At 45.3% G+C, this 16,964-nt stretch overlaps 1 protein-coding gene across 1 annotated transcript; it reads right to left on the bottom strand.

The window, feature by feature from the left end:
- Nucleotides 1–4,071: 4,071 nt before the first annotated feature.
- On the bottom strand, nt 4,072–16,666 carry LOC145953318 (uncharacterized). Its single transcript, XM_083067259.1, has 2 exons — nt 16,252–16,666; nt 4,072–4,631 (listed from the first exon to the last, which is right to left on the bottom strand). The coding sequence occupies exons 1-2, from the start codon at nt 16,664–16,666 to the stop codon at nt 4,072–4,074; spliced, it is 975 nt and encodes a 324-aa protein (XP_082923385.1).
- Nucleotides 16,667–16,964: the final 298 nt, after the last annotated feature.

Here is a 16,964-nt window from a genome sequence, read left to right as displayed (position 1 = left end):
ATCTAGAAGGTTGGTCTAGTTGATGGCTTGGACTCTGCAGAGGTGTTTATGTAGAGGTCCATTGCCATAGTGGACCATTGGAAGCGCAAATGGTCATATCTTCAAGGCGAGCTTGAGAATGCACGAAGCCGGGTCGGGCCCTTGGAGGAGGAGAATTGGGCCTTGATGGCCATGCTGGGGGAGGTTGCAAAGAAAGGTGAAGTTGAGCTTCAAGCTTCGAGGAGAGATCTTTCAAAGACTCAGAAGTCTTTGGAGATTGCCCTAGAGGCCAATGAGACGTATGCTACCGAGGTTGGTAACCTGCAAGAGGTTTCCAAGATCTGTAAGGCCAATGCGGAGGGAGCTCGGAGCCGAGCCCTGTCCTTGGAGGAGGAGAACTGGGCCCTGAAGGCTGAGTTGGGGGAGGCTGCGGAGAAGCGCCTGTGTGATGAGGTGCTCCTAGTTGGTAGGGAGGAGGAGATCGGGGCCTTAAGGACCGAGATTGATGTGCTGACCACCTCTAAGAAGACTTTGGAGGATAAGCTCTTTGAGACCGAGCGCGCCGTTGTGGTTGAGCATCGACGGGGCTTTGCTAAGGCGGTGCGCCAGGCTAAGTTGCTTGTGCCAAGGGTCAACCTCTCTGCTATGCACATAGAAAAAGATGTGCGGAGTGGGTAGCTGGTGAACGAAGATGACTTGTCTGACAGCACAAGTGGCAAAGTTGCCTCCTAGGCCTTTTCTTCTTTTTTCCCTGTACTTATTTTGCAATTTTTGTGTATGAACTTTCTTGTTGAACTTCGCTTATTTATTCAGCGTTGATTATTTGGCTCTTGATTTTCCTGTTTGACTCGAATCCGCTTGAAGGTTCAAATTTGACCTTTGATTTTGTTCTAAGGATCAAATCCGGTTTTAGGCTTGGTTTTAACCTGTTTTGGAGGTCCAAACTTGGCCTGTATTTTGTGTTCTAAGGTTCGTGCTTGGCCTTTGAGGTTTAAAGCTTTGACCTTTAGTTTTGATTTTGAGGCTCAAACTTGGCCTTTAAAGGTTCGGATTCGACCCTTAATGTAATTTGCGCAAAGTCTCGAATATGTGACCTCGGTTTAAAATGAATCGTGTCAAGGTTTGAATTTGACCTTGGCTTGATATAATTCGTGCTAAGGTTCGAATTCGACCTTGGCTTAATATAATGCGTGCCAAGGTTCGAATTCGACCTTGGCTTAATATAATTCGTGCCAAGGTTCAAATTCGACCTTGGCTTGATATAATTTGTGCCAAGGTTCGAATTCGACCTTGGCTTAATATAATTTGTACCAAGGTTCAAATTCGACCTTGGCTTAATATAATTCGTGCCAAGGTTCGAATTTGACCTTGGCTTAATATAATGCGTGCCAAGGTTCGAATTCGACCTTGGCTTAATATAAATCATGTCATGACAGCGTAAAATTGAGGGGATATGAGTAAAATGAATCATTTTTATTAATGTTTTGGGTGTGCCTCGTTAAAAACCCTCTCAGCCAAAACTCATTTTTGTATTTTTTGGGAAAAAAGACCGAGTAGGGAAAAGAGTGCATAACCCATTTGTACAATTCATCTGAAGTAAAACTTGAGATGAGTGGCATTCCAAGTTTGCGGGGTGGTCTTGTCGCTGAGCTCTTCTAGTCGGTATGCTCCATTTTCTAAGTCTTCTATGACTCGGAATGGGCCATCCCAATTATATGGGAGTTTTCCTTCTGATGGGTCTCTTCTTGCTTCACCTTGTAGTCTCCATACCAAGTCGCCTACCCGGAAAGAGCGAGGATAGACTCGGGTGTTGTACCTTCTGGAGGCTCAAAGTTTGCAAGCTTCCTCGTGAATCCGAGCCTCCTCTCTGAGTTTGTAAATTAGGTCGAGGTTGACTGCCGTCTCTTGAGCATTTTGTTCACTGTCAAAGGTGTGACCCTGATGAGACGTCTCACGACCTCAACTAGGATCATGGTGTCGACTCCGTAGGTCAGCATGTAAGGCGTTTCTTGCGTTGCTGATTGAAGGGCGCAATGATATGCCTAGAGAATGTTGGGGAGCTCGTCGACCCATTGTCCTTTGGGCGGTCCCTAGTCACTTTTTGAGTTCTCGGGGTATTACCTTGCTCGCGGCTTCAGCTTGGCCATTGGTTTGGGGGTGTTCCACCGAGGTTGGAAGGTGCTTGATTCCAAGTTCTCGGAGGAAATTCTCGAAGCTTTGCGTGATGAATTGCTTGCCGTTATCGGTGACGAGGGAATGTGGGATACCAAAACTGCAAATAATGTTCTTCTAGGTGAACTTTTGTACGTTCTCGACGATGATCTTCGTAAGTGGGCATGCCTCAATCCACTTGGTGAAGTAGTCGACTGCCACAAGGAGGAATTTGAGTTGACCTTTCGCAGGGGAAAATGGTCCGAGGATGTCCATTACCCACTGGGCAAAGGGCCACAGTGACATCATTTTGTGGAGGACTTCAGGTGGTTGCCGATGTGTATTGTTGAACTGTTGACATTCTTTGCACCTTTGCACATAATTTTGGCAATCTGACTTCAGTGTAGGCTAGTAGTATCCAGCCCGGAGAACCCTGGTCGCCATCGAGCATGCCCCGGAGTGCATACCGCATATTCCTCGGTGGATCTCCTCGATGACGTAGGTGGCTTGGGACTTTGTTAAGCATTTCAACAGGGGAGTCAAGATGTCGCACTTGAACAGCTCGTCTCCGATGATGACAAACTTGGATGACCTTACCCTCATCTTCTGAGTTTCATCTTTATCTTTGGGCAGAGTTCCCTCCTTTAAGTAGCTCCATATACCTGTCATCCATCCTTGATCTTCATTATCATTGGCGTTGACGACTTTATTGTCTAGACTGGGTGAATTCAGAGTCTCTTGGATGATGGTCAAATGTTGTCCGGGGCACTTTGTACTGGTGAGCTTGGACAGGAGATCGAATCTGACATTCTTCTCTTAGGGCACATGGTGTATGGTGAACTCATCAAAGGATGCGATCCTCTGGGATGCTGCATGAAAGTACCTTTGTAGTAGGGTGTCCTTGGTCTGGTATGCCCCACTGAGTTGTTCTACCATGAGTTTTGAGTCACTATTGCAACTCACCCTTTACATCTGTATAATGGCATTGCATTTCTCCGGGTTGGCTTCGATTCCCCTGCTGGTGATCATAAAACCAATAAATTTACCTTCCTGGACACCGAAAATGCACTTTTCTGGGTTTAGGCGCATGTTGTGCTTCCGGATTTGGTTGAACACCTCGGCCAAGTCGTCGGCATGAGCCTCGGCTGACGGTGTTTTGACAATCATGTCGTCTACGTACACCTCCATATTCCTCCCAATTTGGTGCTGGAAGACTTTATCCATCAACCGCTGGTAAGTGGCCCCAACATCTTTGAGGCCGAAAGGCATAACGCGGTAGCAGAAGTTGGCATGATCAGTGATGAAGGCCGTGTGCTCCTCGTCTGGTGGGTACATTGTACCTAGAATATGCGTCTAGGAAGCTGAGGAGGGCATGGCCGGAGGCGCCGTCTACCAATCTATCGATGCTCGGTAGGGGGTATGAATCTTTAGGGCAGGCCTTGTTCAAGTCGATTTAGTCGACGCACATAAGCCATTTTCTTGAGTTCTTTTTAACAAGTACCACATTCGCCAGCCACGTGGTATACCGGACTTCTTGGATGAACCCTGTCTTTATTAGCTTTTGCGTCTTGGCTATGATAGCTTCTCGTCTCTCACCGTCGACCTTTCGTTTCCTCTAGGCCACCGATTTGGCCTCTCTATGGATTGCCAACCTGTGACAGATAAGGTTAGGGTCTATACCTGGCATGTTAGCGCTGGACCATGCAAAGAGGTCAGCATTTTTGAAGATTTCGGCTTCAAGTTGTTGCCGTAACTTCGTTCTCAAGTGTTGGCTTATCTTGGTGCATTGGCCGGGTCGATTGGACTTGGTCGATTGTCATAGGATTTCGACCTCGGGTCCAGGTTAGTGATGTCCTCCTGAGTGATATGGGCGATAGTAAGGGGGTCACGTCGGCGGTGCTCCTCTAATGGCGAAACCTTCAGGCTTTCGGCATAGTATTGTCAAGCTATCTTCTGGTTTGCCCTAACTGAGATGATTTTCCCGTTGCTCCCTAGGAATTTCATTGTCAGGTGCGGGGTAGATACCATAGCTCCAAGTTGGTTCAACGACGTCCTGCCGATGATGATGTTATACGACGTGTTGGCCTCAACGAGGAGGTATCTGACCATGATCCTCCTTGAGTCAGGAGGGGTCCCGAAGGTTGTCAGTAGGTCTATGTATCCTCGAGTGTCGACTCGTTCTCCTGTAAAACTGACTAGGGATTCTGTGTGAGGTTGAATGAGGGAGTGGGGGATATCTAACCTTAGGAATGTCGGCCAGTATAGGACGTCAGCCGAGCTTCCCTGGTTGATCAACGTCTGATGGACGTCCCAGTTAGCTACTTCCACCGCGATGACCATGGGATCGTCCTGGTTTGGACAAATGCCAGTGTAGTCATCATCAGTGAAGGTGATGGGTGGCATGTTGCGGTGCGGGGTCGAGGTGGTAGTATGGACATTGTTGATGCTCCGTAAGTGTCTTTTACGCGCCGAGCTACTGGAGCCTCCCCCTGCGAAGCCACCTGCAATTATATTGATGACTCCACGTAGGGGAGTCGTTCCTGTATCATGACTTACCTCGGCTTGCACTATTCTGCCGGTGTTTTGCTGAGATCCGGAGGGTTGATTTGTGCGAGTGCCGGAACCTCGGCGTCGTCCTCATCCTCGTCCATGGTAGCCTCCTCTGTGAGATTGTTGCCGCTGGACGTATTGTCCGAGGTGCCCTCCTTGGACGAGTTCCTCAATGCGGTCTCTGAGTGTGCGGCATTCCTCGGTTGTGTGACCATAGTTTCTATGGTATCGACTGTAGACCCCTAAAATTGTCCGGGTCGGAAATAAAACTCGAAGACCCTCAAAGATCGAAGGAAAGTCAGCCAGAAGGGCTCCTAGAAGACCATAGGATGGCTATCTGTAGATTTAGAGGTTTTAGAGTAGCTTAAAATAAGGAAGTGGAGGGAATGAAGCCCAATACGGCCGTACTAAACTTAATACGGCCGTATTGAAGCTTCAACACGGCCGCAGTGAACTCAATACGGCGTATTGAAGTTTCTGAAACTTCAATACGGCCGTACTGAAATCAATACGGCCGTATTGAAGCTTCAATACAACCGCAGTGAACTCAATACGGGCGCATTGAAATTTCTGAATTTCAATACGACCGTATTGAACTTCAATACGACCGTATTGAAGTTCAAAAATTTCAATACGGCCGTATTGATTCTGTAGCCCGTATTGCGCCTATTCCCTATAAATATGACGTCAATTGGACGTCATTCCACACTTTCACACATAGTTTTAACCCTCTCCTTGAGTATTCTGGGGTTTTTGAGCAGTGTTCTGCCCTAGAAATCACTCAGAGAGTTGGTCCGACGAAGTTCTTGAGCCCCGAGCCATTTTGCTTGAGGATCGAACCTAGTCGAAGGGAAATCCACCGGATTTCCATAGTCAAAATTTTATAGGAGGGAGCGAGCGGGCTTGTAGAGCGAGGGAACGCCAAAAAGCTTCCCAGTTTTACGAAATATATAGAAAGCACGCTTCAAGAGGTTTCTTCTTAAAGTCCTTCCTTTTACTGCTTTCTGTGTGCATATTTAAACTGTCATCATGTAGATAGTTAATTTATAATTGCTTAGAATAAATAGGGGTAATTTAGTAATTTTACACTGTTATTTTAGAAATAATCTGTCATAGGGAACCCGAAAGGGGCGCTGTGGGGTGCTAACACCTTCCCCACGCGTAACCGACTCCCTTACCCAACTCTGGTTGTAATGGCCAAAGTTGATTTATAAAATCAATTGCCTTATCCCTTTTTCCAATGTTTTGAGTAAAACATTGGTGGCGACTCCACAAACCCTTTTACTACGAAAACCACTAATCTATGGAGGGTCCCGCTTGGGATTAACATGGATTGGTGAGACATTTTAATAAATAAATTGGATAAGATCGACAAGGTCTCAGTTTGAGAATAAGTCGTTCTAATAATCCAATACATTTTCAAAACCAAAATAAAAGCGAGCTCGACCGTCTTCGCGACCGCCGAGGCCCGTTTGGGCCGGTGGCGACAGATGGCGACTCCACTGGGGAAGCCTCGAGAGTCAGTCCCATTTAGTGACAGATTATTTTTAACAAATAATAGTTAAAAATTACTTCGTTACCCCTTGCTTGTATGATAACATGTTTATCTATTTGGCTTTAATAACTGTTGTATTTTTAAATTTACGCAATTGTTTGAAATAAAAACTGCACACAAACCTTTGCACACAACAGTTCCCTCTATACCCGGGGGCATGAGTGATTAACCATAGGGAGTGGATGTTAGTACGGCCGGTTGTCGAATGGGTCTATAGGTGCTCGTAGACCGTTGTCGGAAAACATCACTCAAGGTGATAACCATGAACTTGAGTCCGACGGTGCGTTGGAGCTTTCCATCGACCTACGATGAGAGGAATTGGGTCCCTATAATGGGGGCACCTTGGGGGCCTTGGACTGGTGAGAACAGTTAGAACCTACCTTGAATATGCACCATTTCTGCAGGATACCCCTACCTCGTGATTCGCTCGTGACTGTTCGTGGATGAGTGAATTGTTTGTGTAAATGCTTATGTGCAATTGTTTGTGCATTAATAAATAACCTCGTGATATAGGTCTAAAGAATAATCCCCATGCATGAAAAAACCATGACATGAGAGGAAAGACCATGTGTGAAAATATAATAAAAGTGAGGAGCATGTACATCATTACCAATAAGACATCATGCATCCTCATAAACCATGCATTCTAGGTTCACCAATACCTCTTGACATGAGTAAAAGAGACCCATAATTATCGAGTTTCTCCGTTGAGGAGAGATCATAAGTCAAGGAGGGTAGTAACACTCTGTTTTAAAAAGGCAGCGCCTTAAAAATTGAGGGTTATCAAGCTCATGTCAAGAGCGTATTCATGAATAAACTAATTAGATTAAAAAATTCATTTTAGAAAGTGGCTGGTCATCTTTCTGTCCTCACGCGCGCAAAGAAGATCAAGAAAATGGAAGCATTGGAAGAGCAAAACAAAAAGCTCACAACCGAGCTCTCACAACTTAAAGACCAAATGGCGCAAATGATGGAACTCATGCGTCATCACAACATCCATGAATCTCATCACAGTGATCATGGGTCCCATCATGAGGGAGAGGAGGAAGAGCATGAAAAAGATCCTCCACACGCTGTACCCCTTGGGGCTGGAATTATGATTAAAGAGCCCGAAGTATCAAAGGAACAATTCCACGCCCTCGAGGATCGGCTAAGGGCTATGGAGGGGCATGATTTTGACATCAAAGATGCCGCCGACATGTGCTTAGTGAGGGACATTCAATTCCCTCCTAAATTTAAAGTGCCGGATTTCCCAAAGTACGTGGGATCGACTTGCCCCAAAAGTCATCTCACCATGTACTGTCGCAAGATGGCTGCATATGCCACAAATGAAAAGCTCTTGATCCATTGCTTCCAAGAGAGCTTAGCTGATACCGCGCTCAACTGGTATATGCAGCTAGATGGAAATCTAGTACATACATGGAGGCAGTTGGCCGACGCCTTTCTCAAGCGCTATAAATACAACATCGACCTAACACCCGATAGGTCTGATCTTCAAGCCTTGAGTAAGAAGAACGATGAATCCTTCAAGGCGTACGCCCAACGTTGGAGGGAGTTGGCGGCACAGATAGAGCCCCCGCTGTCGGATAAGGAGACGGTGTCCTTATTCATCAACTCGTTGACTGGTCCCTATTACGATAAAATGATAGGGAACACAACGACACTCTTCTCGGACATCATCACCATTGGAGAAAGGGTGGAACAAGGACTTAAAAGTGGGAAGCTGGCTAAGCCTTCCCAACCATATGAAGCTAAGAAGGCCTTCGGGAAGAAGAAAGAAGGAGGAGTCAACGCTGTAACCATTTCTCCATCTTCTTCCGCTTCGAAGTCAGGCAAATCGCAAAACAACTCTGTGAAGAAGTTTGATAAACTTCCGACCACTTATAGCGATCTCCTGCCGAAGCTAGTGGAGGCGCGTCTTATAGCTTATATTCCACCAAAGAAAGTGAATCCACCTTACCCCGATTGGTACAATCCACAAGACAAATGTCTATACCATTCGGGGGCACCGGGGCATTCAACGGAGAACTGCAGAGCTCTCAAGTATAAGGTCCAAGACCTTATCGATGCTGGGTGGGTCACTTTCGATTCGACGGCGCCCGACGTGAGCAAGAATCCTCTACCGCAGCAGGAGTAGAGAGAAGGGCAAGCCATGATAGGGCCCCTCCACATTTTTTCTTTTAGGGACTCATGATCAGTACCCGAGATCATGAGGACCTTTTCATGTAAATAAAGGGTTTTGTACAGTTTTACATACATATATCAATAAAGAGGCATTTTTCACACATTATACTCTCATTTTGTTCTATTCTCTCTCTCTCATTAATATTAATAAACTCTAAACCTAAACAGAACCAATAAATAATTATGTCTGTGATTGCTCGCTCTGACCGGGATCCGAAAGCCGAAGGTGAATGGGTTGAGTTGGACAGTGATGAGGAGACCATCTCTCCGGATCTGCAAAGACTGCTAGATCAAGAAGCTCGTCTACTCCAACCGAATCAAGAAGAATTGGAGACCGTGAATTTGGGGCAGGGTCAAGAATTGAAAGAGGTCAACATTGGGACCCATATCAGTGATGGAATAAAAACGCAATTGATTCAATTGTTGAAGGAATACAAGGACGTATTTGCATGGTCGTACCATGATATGCCCGGTTTGGACTCCAACATCGTCGAACACAAGTTGCCCTTAAAAGAGGGGTTTCGACCCATTAAGCAAAAGCTTCGACGAATCAAGCCCGAATGGTCCTTAAAGATTAAGGAGGAGGTAGAAAAACAATTGGACGCGGGATTCTTGGTTGTATCCCAGTATCCCGAATGGCTGGCTAACATTGTGCCAGTCATCAAAAAGAATGGGAAGGTTAGAGTGTGTGTTGATTATAGGGATTTGAATCGTGCCAGTCCAAAGGACGATTTTCCCTTGCCCCACATCGATACACTTGTGGATCACACCGCCACAAACACACTCTATTCCTTTATGGATGGATACTCGGGGTATAATCAAATCAAGATGAATATAGAAGACCGCGAGAAAACTTCTTTCATTACACCCTGGGGCACTTTCTGCTACAGGGTGATGCCTTTTGGACTTAAAAATGCGGGTGCCACCTACCAACGAGCGATGGTGACGCTATTCCACGATATGATCCACAAAGAAATTGAAGTATACGTGGATGACATGATCGCAAAGTCAAAAGACGAGATGGACCACATCCAATATTTGAGAAAATTATTCAATCGGCTTCGTAAGTATCAGCTTAAGCTAAACCCGGCTAAGTGTACTTTCGGAGTTCGGTCGGGTAAGCTTCTTGGGTTCATCGTCAGTGAAAAAGGCATAGAGGTGGACCCCGATAAAGTAAAGGCAATAATGGAAATGCCTCCTCCTAAAACTGAGAAAGAAATTAGAGGATTCCTCGGCAGGGTGAACTATGTCGCAAGGTTCATCGCACAGTTGACTGACACGTGCAAACCAATATTCAAGCTGTTGCGCAAGAATCATTCCGAAGTTTGGGATGAGAATTGTCAACAAGCTTTCGATAAGATCAAACAGTGCTTGGCCAATCCACCAATGTTGGTGCCACCTGTCGAGGGAAGACCATTAATCCTCTATCTAACGGTGCTTGATGAGTCCATGGGAGCTGTGCTAGGACAACAAGATGAAACAAAGAAGAAAGAACAAGCCATCTACTACCTGAGCAAAAAGTTCCTTGATTATGAAACCCGCTACACGCCACTAGAAAAGACGTGCTGTGCGTTAGCATGGGCAACACAACGGCTCAGGCAGTATATGATTAGGCATACTACTTGGTTGGTTTCCAAAATGGACCCAATTAAGTACGTGTTCGACAAACCGATAATCACTGGGAAGATTGCCCGATGGCAAGTGCAATTATCAGAATTTGACATCATACATGTCACACAAAAGGCCGTCAAAGGTAGTACCCTAGCTGATTACCTAGCACACGGGCCGACCAATGACTATCAATCCCTTCAGGATGATTTCCCCGATGAGGATATAATGCATTTACAACATGAAGATCCTAAGGATGATACGTGGACCATGTATTTCGATGGAGCCTCCAACATGCTTGGACAGGGGATTGGAACAGTATTGATCTCCCCACAAGGAAAGCATATCCCCTTAACGGCAAGACTCAACTTCGACTGTACAAATAACATGGCCGAATACGAGGCTTGCGCGTTAGGAATCCAAGCAGCAATCAACAATGGTATCCTAAAGCTCAAAGTATTTGGAGATTCGGCTTTAGTCATCCACCAACTGCGAGGTGAATGGGAAGTCCGAAATCCTAAGCTGATACCATATGTTGAGCATATCAAAGACCTGATACAATTCTTTCAAAATGTCGTCTTTGAATATATCCCAAGGGAGGAAAATCAGTTCGCTGACGCCCTTGCCACACTATCATCAATATCCGGCGGCACGATAAGCAAGCGTTCTGCCTACTGATAGATGAAGCTGTTGACGATCATCCATGGTTCCATGACATCAAACAATATCTATCAAAAGGGGAATATCCTGATATGGCTAGCGATAATGATAAAAAGCATATCCGAAGAAGGGCCATGGGATTTCTGTTGATTGGGGAAACCCTCTACAAAAAGAATTATGACTCGGTCTTGTTGAGGTGCATAGACCAAGTCGAAGCTCAAAACGTAATCGAAGAAATACATGAGGGGGTTTTCGGTACCCATATTCCCGGGCCTGCAATGGCTAAGAAAATCCTCAGAGCAGGATATTATTGGTCGACCATTGAAAGGGATTGTTACCAATACGTCCGGAAATGCCACAAGTGTCAAGCATACGCCGACAACATTCATGTCCCACCAACGCCACTCAATGTGTTGGCTTCACCATGGCCATTCGTAATGTGGGGCATGGATGTTATTGGACCCATCGAGCCAAAGGCATCCAATGGACATAGGTTCATCCTTGTGGCCATTGACTATTTCACCAAATGGGTAGAAGCGGCATCGTATGCTCATGTGACCCGAAAGGTGGTAACATCCTTCATCAGAAAGAATATCATATGCAGATACGGTATTCCCGACAAAATCATCACTGATAATGGATCCAATTTGAACAATAAGATGGTGGAAGAACTGTGCAAAGAGTTCAAAATTCAGCACCACAACTCTTCCCCATATCGACCAAAGATGAATGGGGCAGTCGAGGCAGCCAATAAGAATATCAAGAAGATAGTACAAAAGATGGTTGTCTCATTCAAAGACTGGCATGAGATGCTACCCTTCGCTCTCCATGGTTATAGGACTTCAGTACGTACATCCACAGGAGCTACTCCATTCTCCCTTGTTTATGGAATGGAGGCAGTTCTGCCGGTTGAAGTCGAGATACCGTCTCTGAGAGTAATCATGGAAGCAAAACTTTCCGAGGCAGAATGGGTTCAAAGTCGACACGACCAATTGAACCTTATCGAAGAAAAACGACTGAACGCCATATGCCATGGTCAAGCCTACCAAAGGAAGATCAAAAAGGCTTTTGACAAGAAAGTCCATCCTCGAATCTACCATGAGGGAGAGCTGGTGATGAAGAAATTGCTACCAGCTCAAAAGGACAAAATCGGAAAGTGGGCCCCAAATTACGAAGGACCATACGTGGTGAAGCGAGCCTTCTCCGGAGGAGCATTGATTCTCACAGACATGGACGGAGAAGAACTTCGATACCCAGTCAACGCTGACGTGGTAAAGAAGTATTATGCTTGAAGACGTTGCTTGCATCAGCCCGCTAGGATGAAAACCCAAAAAGGGCGTCCTAGGCAAAAGTTAGGGCAAAATAAAAAGCCTGCCAGTACAAGGGTACTAGGCAAAACAAAGGCAAATTTACCCCGTTAGGATACGTCCTAAGCAAAAGTTAGGGGCAAAAGAATAAGATATAAAAATAAAGCAAGCAACGATCACTTGAACCGAAAACCGAAAGGCGGTTCAAGTGATAATCTTCTAGAAGCAAGCGTCTTGCAGTATCTACACTCCTGGCTCAGGCATCTCACCCGAAACGATTAGGGGAACGGGAAGAGCGACAATTACAGATATAATTGTTTAAGCCAAAAATGTATAGCCTACCTTGGCCAGCCATTCTTCAGAAATTTCCTTCTGTACATCTTTCTGTAAAAACACTTGTGAATATCAATAAAAATATCCATTTGTTTCTTTTCTTTCTTGACCATGTGATTATGCCTCTGAATTGGTTTTTCATAAAAATTGTACGAAATTCCATTAATAATCGGTCAATAAAAGAAAATTGGAGGGGTTCCTGTAAAATCCATAATCTCCTGCATAAAGGCTCACAAAAATACTCCCTCGCGTCAATGACAGAAAGTCCTCCAAGAAGAAGAGAATAGGGAGAGCCACTCACTTTTCTAAATAAATGAACAAAAATAAAAAAAAATTGTATTGCATTTGTGCATCACACACACATTAGTTGCACATTCAAAGACCTTATCATGAGGCAACCGCATAAAATAGAAAAATAGAAAATTGCTTGTGTATGACAGCAGCAAGCAAGATGCAAAGATTCAGAAAATCAACAGCATCATACAGAATAACTGAGCCTGGAGAGGCTTGCCGAAAGAATACTCTCAGAATAACTGAGCCTGGAGAGGCTTGCCGAAACAATACTCTCTCAAAATAACTGAGCCTGGAGAGGCTCGCCGAAATAATACTCTCTCAGAATAATTGAGCCTGGAGAGGCTTGCCGAAACAATACTCCCACAGAATAATTGAGCCTGGAGAGGCTTGCCGAAATAATACTCGTACAAAATAATTGAGCCTGGAGAGGCTTGCCGAAACAATACTCCCACAGAATAATTGAGCCTGGAGAGGCTTGCCGAAATAATACTCGTACAAAATAATTGAGCCTGGAGAGGCTTGTCGAAATAATACTCCTTCAGAATAATTGAGCCTGGAGAGGCTTGCCGAAATAATACTCCTACAAAATAACTGAGCCTGGAGAGGCTTGCCGAAATAATACTCTCTCATAATAACTGAATTTAATTTCTTTAGCACTTTTAATTTCTGTACAGCAAAAGCCAAAAACATAAAAAAGGCAAGATACAGAAAAAGCCAAATCAGAAGAAAAGGCAAAATACAGAAAAAGCCGAAAATGAAAAAAGGCAAGGATATAGAAAATCCAACAAACAGTTTGTACAGAATAACTAAGCCTGGAGAGGCTTACCAAAATAATACTCCACATCCTCCACAGTATGCAGAATAACTGAGCCTGGAGAGGCTCGCAGAAATAATACTCCCCAGAGGGAACCTCAGCTCAAGCTCACGGAAAAATCCCCAGCAAGAGCTATCAAAGCAAGATCGACGACATTCCCAATGGAAGCACGATCACCCAAGAAGAATTTCCAAGTCAAAGGACTTTAAAACTTTCTCAGTGAAGATAGCTCTTCAACTCAGGTGTTGAGTGAGGCTAAGCCTGCAGAGGCTTCCTAAAAAATACTCTGGGATACATAAGATCCCCAAATCCCCAGTCGCCTACTCAAGAGACATCCCTGCAAAAGGAGAAAAATCAAAAAATATCAATAAATATTCCCCAAGCGGAATCCGGCACTCAGCCGAACACTGAACTTCAATTCCCCAGTCGCCTACATAAGAGGCACTCCTTCGAAAGGAAAATTCATAAAAAGATCAATGATCATTCCCCAAGTGGAATCTGGCTCTCAGCCAATCATTGAACATCAAGGTGATATGCCTAACAGAAGAGGCTAATCAAAATCAACGACAAAATCCCCCAGTGGATAACAGCCTACACAGAGGCAGCAAAATCAGAAAACCAAAAGAGACACCCGAATAAGGACAACCGGGATACTCCACTCACGTCAAAAGGACGTCAGCCAAACATAAGGCATCGCTCAACTCAGAGAGAGAGCATCTGTGTCTACACCCCAAGGAGTCAAAAATTCCCATGGGTACCAACTAAGCAATGCAAGTTGGGACACAAGAACCTATGAATGACTGCACATCCCTTAGACGGATCCCTGCGTTATCCAGCCCTCAGCGGCACAAAATCAGAAAAACAAACCGTCGAAGCAGCATTGTGGACTGTGGAGACAAACTATACTCAACTACCTCATTTTGAGAGGCAAAGTCTGGAGAGACAGTACTCAAACGAAGTCTGGAGAGACGGTACTCAAACAAAGTCTGGAGAGACAGCACTCAAACAAGGTCTGGAGAGACGGTACTCAAACAAGGTCTGGAGAGACGGTACTCAAACAAGGTCTGGAGAGACGGTACTCAAACAAGGTCTGGAGAGACGGTACTCAAACAAGGTCTGGAGAGACGGTACTCAAACAAGGTCTGGAGAGACGGTACTCAAACAAAGTCTGGAGAGACAGCACTCAAACAAAGTCTGGAGAGACGGTACTCAAGGTCTGGAGAGACAGTACTCAAGGTCTGGAGAGACAGTACTCAAGGTCTGGAGAGACAATACTCAAGGTCTGGAGAGACAATACTCAGCCATCAGCGTCGTCAGAGGCACGTTGGTGTTAAACTTAGCTACCGAGGTTGTCAGAAGCGCCGAGGTATGCAACAACCTGGAGAGGCTACTCGACAATTTTCCACCGGAAGACACTACAAGTCAGAAGGTCGGCGCATCACCCGGACAATTGGGTCAACTCCTTTACTTGTCAGCCGGTACACCAAAAGGCCGTCAGACTAAGTAAAGGGGGGGCAGCTGTAGACCCCTAAAATTGTCCAGGTCGGAAATAAAACTCGAAGACCCTCAAAGATCGAAGGAAAGTCAGCCAGAAGGGCTCCTAGAAGACCATAGGATGGCTATCTGTAGATTTAGAGGTTTTAGAGTAGCTTAAAATAAGGAAGTGGAGGGAATGAAGCCCAATACGGCCGTACTAAACTTAATACGGCCGTATTGAAGCTTCAACACGGCCGCAGTGAACTCAATACGGCGTATTGAAGTTTCTGAAACTTCAATACGGCCGTACTGAAATCAATACGGCCGTATTGAAGCTTCAACACAACCGCAGTGAACTCAATACGGGCGCATTGAAATTTCTGAATTTCAATACGACCGTATTGAACTTCAATACGACCGTATTGAAGTTCAAAAATTTCAATACGGCCGTATTGATTCTGTAGCCCGTATTGCGCCTATTCCCTATAAATATGACGTCAATTGGACGTCATTCCACACTTTCACACATAGTTTTAACCCTCTCCTTGAGTATTCTGGGGTTTTTGAGCAGTGTTCTGCCCTAGAAATCACTCAGAGAGTTGGTCCGACGAAGTTCTTGAGCCCCGAGCCATTTTGCTTGAGGATCGAACCTAGTCGAAGGGAAATCCACCGGATTTCCATAGTCAAAATTTTATAGGAGGGAGCGAGCGGGCTTGTAGAGCGAGGGAACGCCAAAAAGCTTCCCAGTTTTACGAAATATATAGAAAGCACGCTTCAAGAGGTTTCTTCTTAAAGTCCTTCCTTTTACTGCTTTCTGTGTGCATATTTAAACTGTCATCATGTAGATAGTTAATTTATAATTGCTTAGAATAAATAGGGGTAATTTAGTAATTTTACACTGTTATTTTAGAAATAATCTGTCATAGGGAACCCGAAAGGGGCGCTGTGGGGTGCTAACACCTTCCCCACGCGTAACCGACTCCCTTACCCAACTCTGGTTGTAATGGCCAAAGTTGATTTATAAAATCAATTGCCTTATCCCTTTTTCCAATGTTTTGAGTAAAACATTGGTGGCGACTCCACGAACCCTTTTACTACGAAAACCACTAATCTATGGAGGGTCCCGCTTGGGATTAACATGGATTGGTGAGACATTTTAATAAATAAATTGGATAAGATCGACAAGGTCTCAGTTTGAGAATAAGTCGTTCTAATAATCCAATACATTTTCAAAACCAAAATAAAAGCGAGCTCGACCGTCTTCGTGACCGCCGAGGCCCGTTTGGGCCGGTGGCGACATCGACAATGCTTGGATTTGTCCGCGCTATTGGGACTGTGACCAGGCAGTGGGAGAGTAATCAGGTTGGTATTGTTGGCTTCCTCCAGAATATGTACTCGGGGTGTGTTCAAGGGGGTGTAGAAGTCATACCTCCCTCCTTTGTGGCCATGGTCTGGCTTTCCCGGTGGTTTCCCACGAACTTGGTCACGAAAAGTAGTGTGCTCTTCCATCTGAATGTACCCTGCAGCTCGGGCACGGAGTTCGTCCATGTCCGGGGGAGGTCGCCGACAAAGGTTGTCAACAAAAGGCCCTAGCTTGAGCGCCATGAGCATGGCGTGTAGGGCGACCTCGGGGTTTAAGTTGCAGATTTTGACGGAGATGCTGGCAAAGCGCTCCATAAATGTCCTCAATGGTTCATCGTCGCCTTGTCTGAGGCTGGCCAAGGCTGCGGATGTGATGTGATGAGGTCGACTCATTGCCTACTACACCGTGAATCGCCTTACCAGAGTGTTGAAGCTATCGACTGATCCCGCTGGCAATTGAGTATATTAGGTGAGTGCCGATCCCTTGAGCGAGGTCGAAAAAACCCTACACAGGATAGCATCATCGTCAGTGTATAGGTTTACCTGTATGACGTACAGATCGATGTGCTCATCTAGGTCAGTAGTGCCATCATAATGGTTGATGTTGAGAGGCTTCCATCCAAAAGGAAGGGGCATCTCCATGATGACGTCAACAAAAGGATGACAGTGGATGCTCGCCCTATGTCCTGGA

This window comes from Cajanus cajan, chromosome 11 (genome assembly GCF_000230855.2).
Source record: "Cajanus cajan strain Asha chromosome 11, NIPB_CcT2T_4, whole genome shotgun sequence".
In the NCBI taxonomy this organism is placed as follows: domain Eukaryota; kingdom Viridiplantae; phylum Streptophyta; class Magnoliopsida; order Fabales; family Fabaceae; genus Cajanus; species Cajanus cajan.
This window is presented reverse-complemented; position numbering and strand designations above follow the sequence as displayed.

Excerpts from the sequence above, each read along its gene's own strand:
- LOC145953318 (XM_083067259.1), bottom strand. The coding sequence starts at position 16,666 with ATGAGTCGACCTCATCACATCACATCCGCAGCCTTGGCCAGCCTCAGA. Across the intron at positions 4,632-16,251 it reads GATTACTCTCCCACTGCCTG|GTGGCTTCGCAGGGGGAGGC; the intron begins GTCACAGTCCCA and ends ATATAATTGCAG.